The sequence below is a fragment of the Lepisma saccharinum genome, chromosome 29 (assembly GCF_977018435.1).
Source record: "Lepisma saccharinum chromosome 29, izLepSacc3.1, whole genome shotgun sequence".
Lineage (NCBI taxonomy): Eukaryota > Metazoa > Arthropoda > Insecta > Zygentoma > Lepismatidae > Lepisma > Lepisma saccharinum.
In genome coordinates this window covers 48,611,975-48,626,664 of record NC_139257.1, presented here as the reverse complement: position 1 = coordinate 48,626,664, position 14,690 = coordinate 48,611,975, and the positions used below count along the sequence as shown (strand labels likewise).

General features: G+C 41.0%; 1 protein-coding gene across 4 annotated transcripts in view; it reads right to left on the bottom strand.

Annotated features, from left to right (window-relative positions):
* Positions 1-14,690, bottom strand: part of Nelf-A (Negative elongation factor A) — a 50,429-nt gene that overhangs the window by 20,566 nt on the left and 15,173 nt on the right. For 3 of the 4 annotated variants that reach the window (XR_014440964.1, XM_083114790.1, XM_083114793.1), the window contains exons 6-8: positions 14,100-14,282; positions 10,896-11,056; positions 9,177-9,368 (exon numbers count right to left, since the gene is read on the bottom strand). Coding sequence is in view for 3 of the 4 variants with exons in the window: in XM_083114790.1 (XP_082970916.1) it covers positions 9,177-9,368; positions 10,896-11,056; positions 14,100-14,282 (536 nt within the window). In the remaining variant the exon portion in view is untranslated. The remainder of the gene's footprint in view (positions 1-9,176; positions 9,369-10,895; positions 11,057-14,099; positions 14,283-14,690) is intronic. The other variant, XM_083114792.1, reaches the window with a different exon arrangement.

The following is a 14,690-nucleotide window of genomic DNA, read 5'->3' as shown; positions in this document are numbered from 1 at the left end:
TGGTTGGACTCACTTTTGTGTCCAACAAAGAAATGGTCTGGGTAGACAACAATGAAATTACCCTTTATACCACAATGAAATTGCCTTGGCATATAATACTGAAGTAATACTTTTGTATACAACAATGAAATAATACTTTTGTATACAACAATGAAATTGACTCTTACACTCAACAATGAAATAGGCTTTTGTATGCAACAATGAAATACTCTGGTATACAACACTGAAATTGACTTTTGCATACAATGATAAAATAATCCCTCACATGATCTTGACAAAAAAAATTTCTACCCTATGTACAAATGGGTGAATGTCACAGACCAGACAGAACCTCATCCACAAAACCTCTGACCTTTAACATATATTAATACTAGTGTTCGAAAAATGTGTAGCTTTTTCTCCTCATCTTGTACCTGTTGTACACTCCTATCCGTGCGTCTTACCCTGGATGCGCTAGAGGGATACCAATACCTCTTATGCGACTAATACTATAGCGCAGGAGCCGTACCGTCGCGTACTTCTCTCCTAGGTCCTACTGATATCGGGTTTAGGAAGAAACGTAGAGCTGACGAGCAGACATCTACAGTTTCCATGGGGAAGTATCACAAGGGTACGAGGGTGGAGCCATTTGTGCGCAGTTACTCGTCTTACCAACAGACAAAGCAAGTCGTAGGGAAACGGCTGCACCCCGTCGGGATTGAGGTTGAGTCCTCGTTGAATTCAGAGGCCCCTTGGCTTGAATTAACTTCTTTGAGGTACTCTCGATGCTAACACCGGATGTAGTAGTCTGAGCTTCTCAATGTAATGACTATACACCTTATAGCTACACCTCCACAACTTCATGTTATTGACATGTTGGTTGGGTAGGCTCTTACCGCTAACACAATGAACAAGATTAAATATGTTATCCGTCACCTGATCACTACAAACTAATGGACCGAAGAAGGTGTGGAACAATTTGTGGGTCTGTCCCTCTAGAGCTTTGCTTTGGAGATGGGATTTAAGAAAAACTAAGTCGTACACTTTGATCACAGTTCTGTTTTGCTGTGACTTATTTACCTTACTGTTGGCTTTGTTTCACCTTTCGGCCGTCCGGGATACAGCCATGAACAATTGCTGATCCCATTCGGTTTGTTCACCTTTAGGAATATGGCAGTGTTCCATAACGGAGTTCCTGAGTGAATTGTTTGGCCCTAACTGGGGACCATTGTCTACTATGATTCTTTGGGGAAGTGAAAAATGTACAAAACATATATCAATGAGTTTCCTCACTATTAAATTCCATGCTTACTAACCGAGTAGGAATTGTTACACCCTGGCCACCATCACCCCCAGCGAGAATAGCACAGGCTAGTTTCCCGAGGGTTGCTCATAGGGCAGAATGGCATTCATCTCACTCTGTTGAGATTCCATTTGTTTACCCTTGGGTGTGTGACCTGGTTTGGTGAACCATTTTACCTCATCGAGTGCATTGAGTATGGCATCCATACCTCGTGGGCTGAAGTGAACCAGGTCGGGTCTCATGTTTTGACCGTAACCCATGGTTTCTTCGAACAGCGACATGTTCATTTCTTGGCCCTTGTGCACAAATTTCGATGAGGAATCCAGAACCCTTACATTGCTATTATCATCAAGGGATAATATTTTTGCAATTAGTGAGTCATACATGGCCCAGAACCTGTGTCGGTTCTCATTGGCTAACCTGGGAACTGGTGGAGGAGTCAGAACAATGACCTTCTGAGCACCTTTCCTCTTTAGGGTGTAAATGATATCCTGGAGGTTCCGGAACACCTGGTTGGTGTCCTTCCCTCGGAGCATATCATTTGTGGATACCATTAATAACACATTTTTATGGACACACTTTTCCCTTCTCAAAGCACTGAGCAACTGCGCTGAGGTTTGTCCAGATATGCAAAGTCCGATGTGGTAATTACCATCACTGTCTCTTTGGACAGGATACCCGAATTTTCTTTGCGCAAGACGTGACAACATTGAATCACCCACTGCCTGATATTGATTTATCAGTGGAGTGTGCTTGCATGAATCTGAACATTGTGGGACAGGTTTAGGTTTGGCATCGCCCTTCCCCACGTCAGGACGTTGCCTACCTAGTTTCCCTGGTTGTGCACATTTGGATGCACCTCAGCGAGATGCTCGGAAGACCCGTGTGAGCTGGCGGAACTCTTACGCTGGGACGTTCCACCCTTTCTCCGGTCTACCTTTCTGTTTGGGTACTCCTTAGGCCGGGAGCCCCTCGCAGATTTGCACATGTGAGCGTCCTCCTTTTTGGATGAACCGCTCGCTTCACCCTGACCACGACTCACATAGGTTCGGTTAATGCGAGTCGTGGTTTTCCCGTAATTGGGTCGTGCTGGCCTTGCAACTTCCCTCTCAGGATATTGTGGCACTTGCACACTCTCATACCGAAGTATGGAGTTGGCCACCTCCTGAAGAGAGACGAAGGGAGCCAGGATTAACTGGTCCTTCAAGCTGCGCGGCAGCTGTTGCACAACATGGGTGAAAACCTGGTTGTCGGCGATTTCTGGCAACGCAAGCCTAATCATTTTGACTTGTCGCCAGAAATATTTGTGCACTGATCTGTGCTGGGATGGGTTGTACCTTTCGTTGAGAGCCTTCGCAAGGGAAGAAGCTCTCCACCCATCCCCTTGGAAATATGAGAGGAACTGCCTTTTGAAATCCGAGTAGGACTTGAACTTTCGTTCGTTCCTCTCGTACCACTGCCCTGCCTCGTCCCGTAGACAGAACGAGATTATTTGGAGGGCATCCGCCAAATCTACCTCCAGGAGAGAGAGATCTCTCTCAAACTCCTGCACAAAATCTGAGGCCAGCCTGTTACCCTGCCCGTTAAAGGTTGGGAGCTGTTTGAGATCAGCAAACCTAACCCTAGGTTTGCTCTTGTTCCTCCTCCGATTCTTCCTCTTCCTTTGGCTGCGGACTTCGGCATCCGAGCTTTCGGAATTGGATTCCGGGGAGTTACCAAGTGGGTGGTACTTGTTAGGGGGAGACACATAGCCACTGCTCTGGTCAGAGCTTTCGTAACCCTTAGGTCTTCGTTTGGTTTTGTGCAAGGCATGGTAAACAGACACATTCCGTGCAGGTGAGACGGGCATGGTGGCTGACGTAAGTGGAAGGGCGGACTGAGTTATTCGTCTCTCCATCCCTTCCAGGCAAGCAAGAATCCTCATCAGGCTTGCATCGTCAGACCTTTGTTCTGCTGGCAGCTGTTTCTCACCAACCCTTTGTTGTGAGGAGGTGCGCTGCTCAGTGACTTGGCCCTCGGAAATGCATACATGCGAGCTGCGGCCTTCCGCCTGACAGTTCGGCATTTCCTTCCTCACTTGCTCGAGAACCCTGTTCTCGATCGTGACCATGTGGTCACTGCAAGTGAGCTCTCTGCATATGTTTTCTAGGGCATCTAACCTTCCTAGAATCTGAGCTGTGGTGGTCTGATTGTCACCGCCTTGCACTTCGCTAACGAGTTCCCTCAGTTCCGAAATTTGGCCTGACACTTGTGTAAAATCCCTACCTAATCTTAACTCTAGGTCATTACATTGGATCTCTATTTGGTTAATTCTATTGGTGTTGGTCGCTACTTGTTTAGTTAACAATTCTGAGGTCTTCGTGGTGGCATTGTGGATGGAGTCCAGTCTGGCCTGGAATTCCGTCCTTACGGCTTCAAGTTTCTTATTTACTTCAGCCGATGCCTTGGCAAATTCCCTACCCTGAACATCAATTTTCGCCTCAAGTTTCTGACCCTGTGCCTCAAGTTTCTGACCCTGCGCATCAAGTTTCTGACCCTGCGCATCAAGTTTCTGACCCTGTGCTTCAAGTTTCTGACTAACATTTTCAGAGACTTTCGCTTGCTCCTGGAGCATTGCCACAATGAGGTCAAGTTGGGGGTTACTACTGGTACTTGCACTACCGTTGGGTGGGAACCCACGACCTGCTGGTCGTTCCAACGACCTTGATCTGGTATTCATATTTGGGGAGTGCCGGTACTGAGTCTCATAATCTTGCGATCCGCGCAAGAGACAAAAGACAAAGACATAAAGACAGACGATGGATTCGGGAGTTGAATGGCTTTGTCTACGCGGCTGGTCCAGGGATACGTGCCTCCAGGTTACGTTGCCGAACAATAGGATAGGTTAACCTAACCTACTCACCCACTTTGGGCTTGATTGAACCTATGAAACTACTCTGCTGTGCAACCTGGACGCACCCATCCCCATGCAGCTCTACGCTGTCCTCCAGTGACCATTAACATGGAGGATGTCCCCAGTAGACCAGCATCCATTCCGAGGAATGATTGCTGGTGTATCATAGGGACTTTCAGCCTAGTTATTCCGGAGCGAGTGGTACGCTTCCCGGACTTACCCGCCCAAATATGAATTGATAAATCAAGATGTTGGAAAGACACATTTAATATTCGGGGTACTAATACATTTTAACTATATACAAGCACTGCACAAACTTATAAGATTGTTTTTACAATTGGAACCAACAAAATGGGTAATAAAAACACTGTACTTACATATTCTGCATTCACCTTACCACACCTGGGCCTTGTTGCACATGTCACTCCAACTATAAATGGGGAGATTTTCTGAGAATTTACACGAAAAATATAGCGGTATCTTAAGACATATGGGTATTGTCTTGCAAATGAACGGTTTCAGGGAGCTATATCACAAAGGATGTGCCGATTAATTATGGATGTCTTTGGATACAAAGCATCATGGCTTCCTGGAGGCTCATTGTCCTCACCATGTGCTTTTGAGAATTTCAGAATTTTCATGGATATAGGTTCCATGCACTTTAAGACACTTCCAGTGCTGTAATTCGTTCATATTATACACTACAGGACTATTCCCAAGCCCTTATTGGATATTTCACACACTGGTGACACCATTGTCCTCTCTCCACTGGCCTACTCTGGCCCAAAACTTGGAGCGATGTTAACTGTACCAACTGTTAGCAAGAAGTGAAATCAAGATGGCTTCCTCACATGTTAAAAGCTATCACAGACTCATTGTCTGGTAGCCACGCCCATGAGGCCATCTGATTGGTCCACAGCACCTTGGGTTACTTGCCTTCATCAAGTACCTTGAGAAGCCCAATAGATGGCAGTCTAGTCAGGGCTAGTTCCACTGACTCTCACCAGATGGCTCTGGTGCTGTGAGACCGATTGTCTTTTGTCCAAAAACATCGATTTTTTGATGTTTTTGTGGTTTGTTTGCACATATAATTGTTACTCGGAGTTATTTTCAGGGAAAGCAAGTTATTTTGTGCTTGCACAAATATTATCCTGGAAATATCTGTATTAATAAAAAATTTGCATGAAAAGTAACATGTGCTCTCTGAATTCTACCTATCAACAAAAGGGATGTATTTTTGATAACCAATGAATTTTGGTCTGGGGCTTATTATTTACTTAATATTTTGATGTTTTATCATACTTTTACTAATTAGGCCTAATTTCTGTTAATCTTAACATATCTGGGAATGTCTATTCCTATTAATTTTACCTGAATTGAATTGGCCTTGTACTTTGGTTGGAGTGGAGTGCTGCCTGTATGTATTGGGGATGTATACCCAACCTTTGGTTGGTTATAAAAACTATTGTTAGGTTCAAGAGTAAGCTCATGAAGTGGAGAGACAAGAAATATGTAAATATGCTGAGCACAATTTATGATGGCACGAAGGAAGACGTCCAGGTTGCAGGAAAACCCATTAGTAAACCCACAGTGTGTGTACAGTATAAAAGGTGTCACATGAGAGGAATAGATCTAATGGACCAAATTACATCTGCTTCCTCGCCTACAAGAAAAGGAGTTAAGAAATACTAGAAGATATTTTTCAGATTGCTTGAGATAACTCTTCTCAACAGTCACATCATTTACAGGCGCAACGGAGGTGGAAAGAAATTTATTGATTTCAAAATGGATCTCGTTGAGCAGCTCATCAGCGCTTATGGAAAAGATGTCTACTGGATTGAAAACTGATGTCCCCTCAACTTAGGAACACGTCCAACAAGGCTTACAGGAAGACATTTTCCAGTCGAAATTCTTACTGGTGATGCACCTGGTCTCAAGAAGCTTCAAAGATGATACGTGTATTGTACACTACAAAACAAAGTTAGAAGGAATATCTATTGCTGTGATGTATGCAAGTTGCCATTCTGCATCATACCATGTTTTAAAGAGTATCATACAGTGAACTACTTACCAAAGTAAATATGAGCCTGAGAAAAAAGAAGGACTATTGAAAGTGACATTATATATTGAATGTAGATCACAATTGTTAGTTTCTTTATTGTAAGTAGGTATATACTGACTCTATAGCAACAGAAGTTTTTGTGGCATTATACATATTTTATCATTGTAATCAAAATACGAGGTTTATTTTTCATTAGGGACCATTTTGAAATAAAATTAAAACATGCAAAGGAAGAAATTTAATTACCTCTGTGGCTGTTCATATGTACATTCAGCTACTTCTCAACGTAGTTCCCATAGTTGTTGAGACACTTGTCGTAGCGGTAGATGAACTTTTGTAGACCGTCATCAAAGAAATCTGCCGCCAGTTCAGACAGCCAATTTGTCACGGTCTGTTTGGCTTCATCGGCGATGTTGAATCGCTTCCCAGTGAGGAAAGTGTTTAAGTGGAGGAATAGGTGATAATCGCTAGTTTCTTGAGAGAGTTCCAATACATGGCTGCATTAACTGTTTGTCCATTCGGCAGTTGGCTCTTATCTCGCTCTCAACATCATGCACCAATGAGTCCGTTATGATTGAAGGGCCTCCTGATCGTGATTCATCATCAACATTTGTGCAACCGGCCTTAAACGGACTTACCCACTTAAGCACCTTGCCTTCAATAATGACATTCTAACCATAAACCTCACGTAACTGGCGATAAATGTCTGCCGCTTTCACATTTTTCACAGTCAAAAACCTGATCACTGATCGTATCTCACACTCGGCAAGATTTTCAATCACCTGCACCACTTCCATTGTCCACCGCAACCACACCAAGCATTTTACAACGTGCAAATGGCATCTGTTTACGTGCAAGGCATGTCAGTAACTAACACACATTCGCAAAACGCCAAGCACGCAGTGTTGCCAACGTGAGCGCAAAACGGTCCCTAATTAAAAAAAACCTCGTATATAAAATTTCACTAATAATATTAATTTTGTAATTACGTGTATTTTGTTTGTTATTCAAGAAATAAACAAAAAACTATTACACATTTTACCTTATGAAAAGAAATTGAAAGTACAAATTAAAAATATAAAAATAATTTATGAATCCAAAAATTAATATATAATGGTAAATTGGAGCAGAGCCTATATATAGATTGTTTTGATTAGCTTCATTTTGCAGAGAGTCTGAATATAGTTATTATTTATGATGACATTACTTTGCGGTGTCTATATGTAGACGATCTTTTTTTTGTCGAACTTCTCTTCAAGGTCGCCGCGGTTAAGGGGTTAAATATGGCTTATGTATCGTAAAAGTATCAGAATATATTTTCTTATTATCTCCATTGGCAGATATTCCACTGTTTGATTCACATTCGTAGAAAAAGAACCCATAACCCTATATATTAGCCATGGTATATAGAACAGACACCAAATACAGGTGGCATAGCAAGGAATACTTCATAACACTTTGCTACATTCGGACCATCATGATTGAATCTATTATCCAAGAAAAAGTAAAACCAGAGTTCCACTGTATACATACACAGGTTGACACATGAAAAAGTAGCAGCGTAAATATAAGTAATACAGATATAAATATAATAATAATAATGATACATTATGTTACACCCAAAAAAGTGCCACGTTTGCTATGAATTAAATTTAGTTCACGAAATACAGTGGAACCTTGATTTTACGATTTTGAGCGAACCAAGTTGAAAAAAATTAAAATGCGAGAAAATGTAAAATCGAGCAAAACTTCATAACATTTTGGTACGTTGGGACCATCATGATTGAATGTAGCAGGAAAATGTAAAATCTTGGTTCCACTGTAGTTATAAATGTCTGGAATTTCAATCTTGAACCAAACATTTACGTTTACATGGATCACTATATTCATTCAGTTTGCTTTGTCTAATAAGAGTCTAAATGAAATTCTCAACACTTCAAGGACAAAATTAACCCATGTGCTTGCATTTTATGTGAAACAAAAGTGAATATAATTAGTGATGGACAAACATCCCCATATCTTTGAACTCAGATGTACCAGAACCTGGACAATGCTTCAAGAATTAGTACATCATTGACGGCACAAAAAGAAGTGAATTTTGTTTTCCAAACCTGATAATGTACAGTTTAGCTTTCATGAATGATATATGACGGGAAAACATATTTCAAATCCTTCCATGGTTATCAAACCTTAAAACTCAGACAGTGATTGAATTACTGATTACAGTGGATCTAAGAGGAAGGCATGTAAATCATCAGTAAGTAACAATTGTCATATTTTCAGGCTTTTTGTTATTATTTTGAAAGGTATAAACATATAATTCCAATGCATTAGTTTGTAATGTAAATGTCTAAACAAGTAGTTACTTTTTCACACACACATTTCAATAACCTTGTTACATTGATTATTTAACGAAGATAATAAACTAAACTTCAAAGAACATTTGCAATTTTATATCGGACCAGTAAAATATCAGATATTGGACACCCACCTGAAAATGAAGTAAAGGTTTGGGCTGCCCTCCATTGGAAACGCTGGCAGTCAATACGGTGTTGGCCCACCCTTAAGCCTTGATGACAGCCTTCACTCTTGCAGGAATACTTTCAATCAGGTGGCGAAAGGTTTCCTGGGGAATGACAGCCCAACTTCTTTTGCACTGCAGTCACCTCGAAACACATTTATTAATGTTTGTGAAATTCCATTCAGGTTCTTCAAGAACCATTTGGAATTTTATATTAGATCGGTCAATTTTATATCAGTATTTTATCGGTATCGGTCAAAATTTCATATCGCCCCATCCCTAATACATATATACACACACAGAAATTTTCATAAACCTATTTACACACTACAGTTACGTCTCATGCTAACTTATTGAAGCAAAGAAGAGCTTTGCACAATTTCAGTTGAAAGTTGCAGATTAAAGGGCATGAACGTACCGTAAGGGACAATCCTTTCCTCTGCAGATTCCCCTGTCCCTGTGGCTGCACTGGCGGATGCTGCTGGATCCTGATCTGCGTCACCTGCTGCGTGGCTGGTTTGATCTGAATCACGTGAGCCGACAGCGGAATGGTGGCCACCTGCGCCGTTGCTGGCTGGGTCACCACCACCTGCGCTGGTTGCGACTGCACCTGTAATGGGAAATGTGTGATAAACTCGGTACAAAAGATAAGCTAAACTAAAATAAAATCCATGTAAACAGCCCTCTAAAGGCCAAGGCCTGCCAGAGCAGACTTTTTCATTGGGTGATGCATGGGTCAGCGCATTAAATGCCATCGCCACAATTTTCTGGTTTCGAGACCGAAGCCTGCTACTTCATTATGAAGCTCTGCAATTGACCTCACGATGCTGGGTCAACGCTGAAATTTTTGGGGCTCCCACTGGGCTCCAAACCTGGGATCGCTTGCACCAAAGGTGCTAACCATCTGGCTACTGAAGTATTAGCAACTCTTTCTTTTCTTTCAAGTAATTATTAAAGCAGTTTCAGACATTTAAAGAAATCAAGTCTTCTTAATGTTTTAAAGAATCTAAATAAGTATCTTGCACATGTTGCATAATTATAATTTTCTTAGTTTGCATCTCTTTCTACTGCTTTTGGTTAATGACAGTGATGAGAAATGATTAGATGAGCAATGCTAACATGAACTAGAAGTCTTCAGCGACAAAATCTTGAGATGACAACTTAGTGTACGTGTGTTGTCTCAGCGGCTGACACATCACACGGATTGAATCTCACACACATATTTCCTTATGTTCTGTGTGTGAAATTATGTTTATGTTTGAGAAACACCTTCAATAAATAATATACAGTAAAACTTCTCCTAACGGACACCTCTACGGACATTTTTACATTCCCCAGTAGAAATACATGGGATTTAATTGCAATATTACTTCTCGATAACGGAGATTCTTAATAATGGATGTGGACACTAAAAACTACCTCCCCAAAACAAATAAAACTTCTTAATAACAGACAGCCTGAAAGTATACGGTCGCAAGTCCTGGAATTCGACACAACAATGGCCAGTATTTCGAACTAGCGAGCATTGTTTCATGCTACACCGAACGTATTTCTTTTTAAAAGTGCAGACAGTAGACAGTATTCTTTGTTGTTATCTTGGGAAGTGTGTGTCACTTCTGCTACAATGTCACAGAAACACAAACGACTGACTTTAAAGGTAAAAGTTGAAGCGATCAACGTCTACGACAAAGAGAAACTTAGTGTTCGAGACATAGCTGCACAGTTTAAATTCACCGTATGTAGTACACTATTTTGTTCCCTGAATGTAGGGGGGAAAAAAATATGTTCGTAAAGTACATATGTACTGTAATATGCTTATCCTATTGTCTAACATACTACACTATTTTCTGAATAGCGGACACTTCTTGATAACGGACATTTATTTTTCCCCCAGGCGTGTCCGTTATTGAGAAGTTTTACTGTACCTGAAAGTTTGTAGTTATCTTCACCAAATATTGAAATTTACAGTTCAAATTACGTAATTATACATCCAAGTCATTTTCCCCTCCAACTTGAAATTGTTACAGTGTTTAAATATTGGTTCAGTACAAGGTTAACTATAAACAAAGCAGCGTTACTGTGCTTGAGGAAATGTCAGTACCAAAGATATTAAATAATGAATGGAACTAAAAACTACCTGAATAGCCGCCGTTGCTGGCTGCGGAACGTAACTTGGCTGCACCACCTGAACTTTCGTTTCTTGGGGGTTCGCAACGGTCACCGTCACAGGTTGCAACTGCTGTGTCAAAGTCTCGCCAGTCTGTGGAGCTGCATCCGATGCGGCTGCAACATTTGCTGCTGAAAAAAAAAAAGAAAACATGAAAAACCTTCTTTCCAAGACCTTGGAGAAATGGTTAAACGTTTATAAAGAAAAACTACAAATAAAATTGTGAAATCTCAGATGGCTATAAAGTAATGACAGATCTGAGTGACTACACTTCGAAAGAATAAACTTACACCTAAGTGTATTAAAGAATACACTTAGGATGACATTTTCCTCCAAAGAAAAAATAAAAAAATTGTAAATAAAACAAGTACAAAACCTTGTGTTTAGATTTGTAATCGTGCACATAGACAGTGCCCCATCTACCTCACATTATTATACAAGTGTGGTTCAATGAAGAACTGCCACAGTCCACATATCGCAGACACACAACACACATGTGCATACTAAAAACCAGAACATTGAACATGTAGGCACTGCATGCTGTACAATGGTGTCAATGGGAGAATAGCGTAATCTGCACAGTGGCTATGTACAGTCATGGACACTTCTGGGTTGTAGAAATCCCATTGAAAGCATATGGGCGTTACAAGTGTCCATGACTGTACAAAAGGAGTAAAACATGTGCCACGAATCAACACAAAAGCACTTCTGTAAGTACGGTTAATACAATTCTATTAGGGATGGTCCGATATGAAATTTTGGCTGGTACAATGGGATCCATGAGTATTACTGTGCAAATTGTCCATCAACATGTTCGTGCACTTTATTTGACCCAATAAGTGGCCACGGTGGCTCAATCGGTAATGCATCTGACTACCATGATAAAGGTCCCGGGTTCGATCCCTGCCCGGTTCAAGTCCGGGAACTTTTCTAACGATGGAAGCGGCCCCGGTGCCCACCCAGCATCAAATAACATGGGTACCTGGAAGAAACCCTGGGGAGTAAAGGCAGTCAGGGGTGTGATGCTGATCACATCACCCCCACTCACGACTGGATCAAGAAAGTGTGGGGCGTTACCCCCACACCCCCTATACGCCTTCATGGTATGGTGCTATGCACAGGGGGGGCACTTTATCGGGAATTTTACTAATAAACCGACATCCCTAGATGTTATATTGAACTAGTGTAGTACAGCTAGAAGAAAATTACTGTTGCTAGGGAGTTATTGAAAAGCATGCTGAAATTCCTAGAATTACACGTTGTGTATTCCATCTTAATTTTTAACAATTACTGGCTTTTTTTGCCACAAAATGAACATCAGTTATGAAAATTTAATGGTGTGTTTTAAAGATTCCATAATAGCAGTAATTTTCCTCTGACTGTGTGATAAGCTGCATTCAATGACATGAATAGTCTAGTAAAAGTTTCCGGTTCATTACTTTTGTTCAACGCTGATATGAGGCATGCAAATTTCGTTTTTGACGAAAACACGAAATATGAAATAACATGCTGTAATGTTCATTTTTCATGTTTCTGAAAGGTGTGATGTGCATTTTCATACATTGTTTTGTCACAAATTAATGCGAAATGAACTGCAAAATGCGAAATATACTCTTCAACACAAAATTTACTGTTTATATACCAATGCGACACTTTCTGAAGTCCAAAGTATCCTGTGAGTTATGCAATTCATGGAAAATTCATTAATTCTGCTGTAAATATTTGAGAAGCAAAAATGGACCCCTTTACACAGCAATAAACTTAATACTCTGGTAACTACATAAATGCGTTATTAGAAGGGAAAAGTTTACTTTGTGTAATAAGAGCAGTATTTAAATCAAATTTTGGATTATATTCACAATTTTAAAACCAAAATGTCATTTTATATAGCACTTTTGATGTGATTATTCACAGCTATAAGGCCGAAATTTTATTTTATTTATGGCTTTTGAACCCGAAATTGACTCTGTTTTTGTACCGATCAGGTGAAAATCTGACTGGGCCAGAACTGGACTGAATGCTCGAGAATTTCCCAATGCCAGGAATTGCGTCACTGATGCAGCCACATGGGGACGAGCATCGTCATGGAAAATGATGACCTCCTTCAGAGATTTTGTTGGACGTTTACGGCGCAGAGCAGCTCGTATAGACGATACAGTGTGGCACAATATGCAGCCGCTTTTACAGTTGCTCCTGTAAAAATCAGCAAGAATGACACCCTGGCTGTCGCAGAAAACTGTAAGCAAAACCTTTTCTGCAGATGGGGTTGTCCTGAAGTTTTTGGGTGGGGGTGAGTTTGTGTGTTTCCATACCATACTCGGTTGCTTTCATTCAGGGGTATAATGAAAAACCAACGATTCGTCCCCGGTAACAATGTGGTCGAGGAATATGTTTCCAGCCCTATGGTACTGGAGCAAATGCTCAAGACAGTATCCCATACAGTACTCCATATGCTGTGGCGTGAGCTGTTTGGGGAGCAATCTCGCTGACACTTTGCGATACCCAAGTTCTTCATGGAGGATGGTGTATGCACTGCCATATGCAATGCCCACTGTATCCTCTTTGTTTGGATTGTTGACCACAGGTCTTCCTCTCTGTGTGTGGGATGTGTGAAGCCGTCGAGAACGGGGTTCATCAAAGACATTTACATGCCATGCGTTGAACTTTGCACACCAGTTACAGACATTTGTGAAAGTCATGCACGTGTCACCATACACTGTACACAACTCATGAAAGATTTCAGGTGGTTTCTGTCCCTTTGACCACAGAAACCAAATGACACTCTGCAGCTCAACTGTGTCGAACGTCTCAGCATAGTTTGGAACAACTGCCTCTCAGCGTGCACGCTATGCACACACCTGCCATCTCACGGAAAAGTGCCAAATATATGTACTTCCAAATGTATATTTCAGTTTTTGTGAATACTTTGGCTGTAGAAAATTTACTCAGATATCCCCTCATATATGAGCTAAATGAGTTGTTGAGTTGAGTTGGTGTTTTAAGTCCACTTTATGCACAGATAGGCTAATTGGGACTGGGCCTACAGTTTAGAGTTGAATCCAAACCACTATGTGCATCCACCGGGACCCCTTCATTACAAGGCGACAATGCTACCACTGCACCATCGGGGAGGCTAAATGAAAAAAATGTACCTAAGCATTGAACTGCACTTACTGGGCAACGTGGTAATGATTGTAGTAACAGGCTGAGGCGTTGGCGGGTACGTCACAACGGCAGGGGCCGGCGTTGGAGGATTTGTTGCCGTCAGCCCCACTGCATAGTCAGGCGTGCTGTTCTGCTCTTGCTGCTGCATCTGTTGTTGTTGGGCTTCAGTTGCTTTCTTAGCTTCTTCAATTTCTGATAAATAAAATATATATATATATATATTAACACAGCACTAAATAACCATTGACTCCCTACTATTACATGTACATAATATCCACATAATGGTTTAAAATTTCCTTTTCTCATAACTTTCATATTAACTATATAGAATATTCTCAATACGCACAGTTAATGTTAATTTAACAGCTAACATTTGTACACATGGGCGTCGCTAGAATTTTTTGTAGGGGGTCAGGCAATTGATAAAACTTGAATAATAGAAATAAAAACAATTATTAATATACCCTTGGAGAGACATTTCTACTCCATCCCCCAAGTAATGTATATCCAGGTCACACCTCGTTCAAAAAAAAAAAATAATCTTAAAAGTTAGAAGGAAATTTTAGATAGAATGTATGGTGTGTGCACTCGCAAATAAAA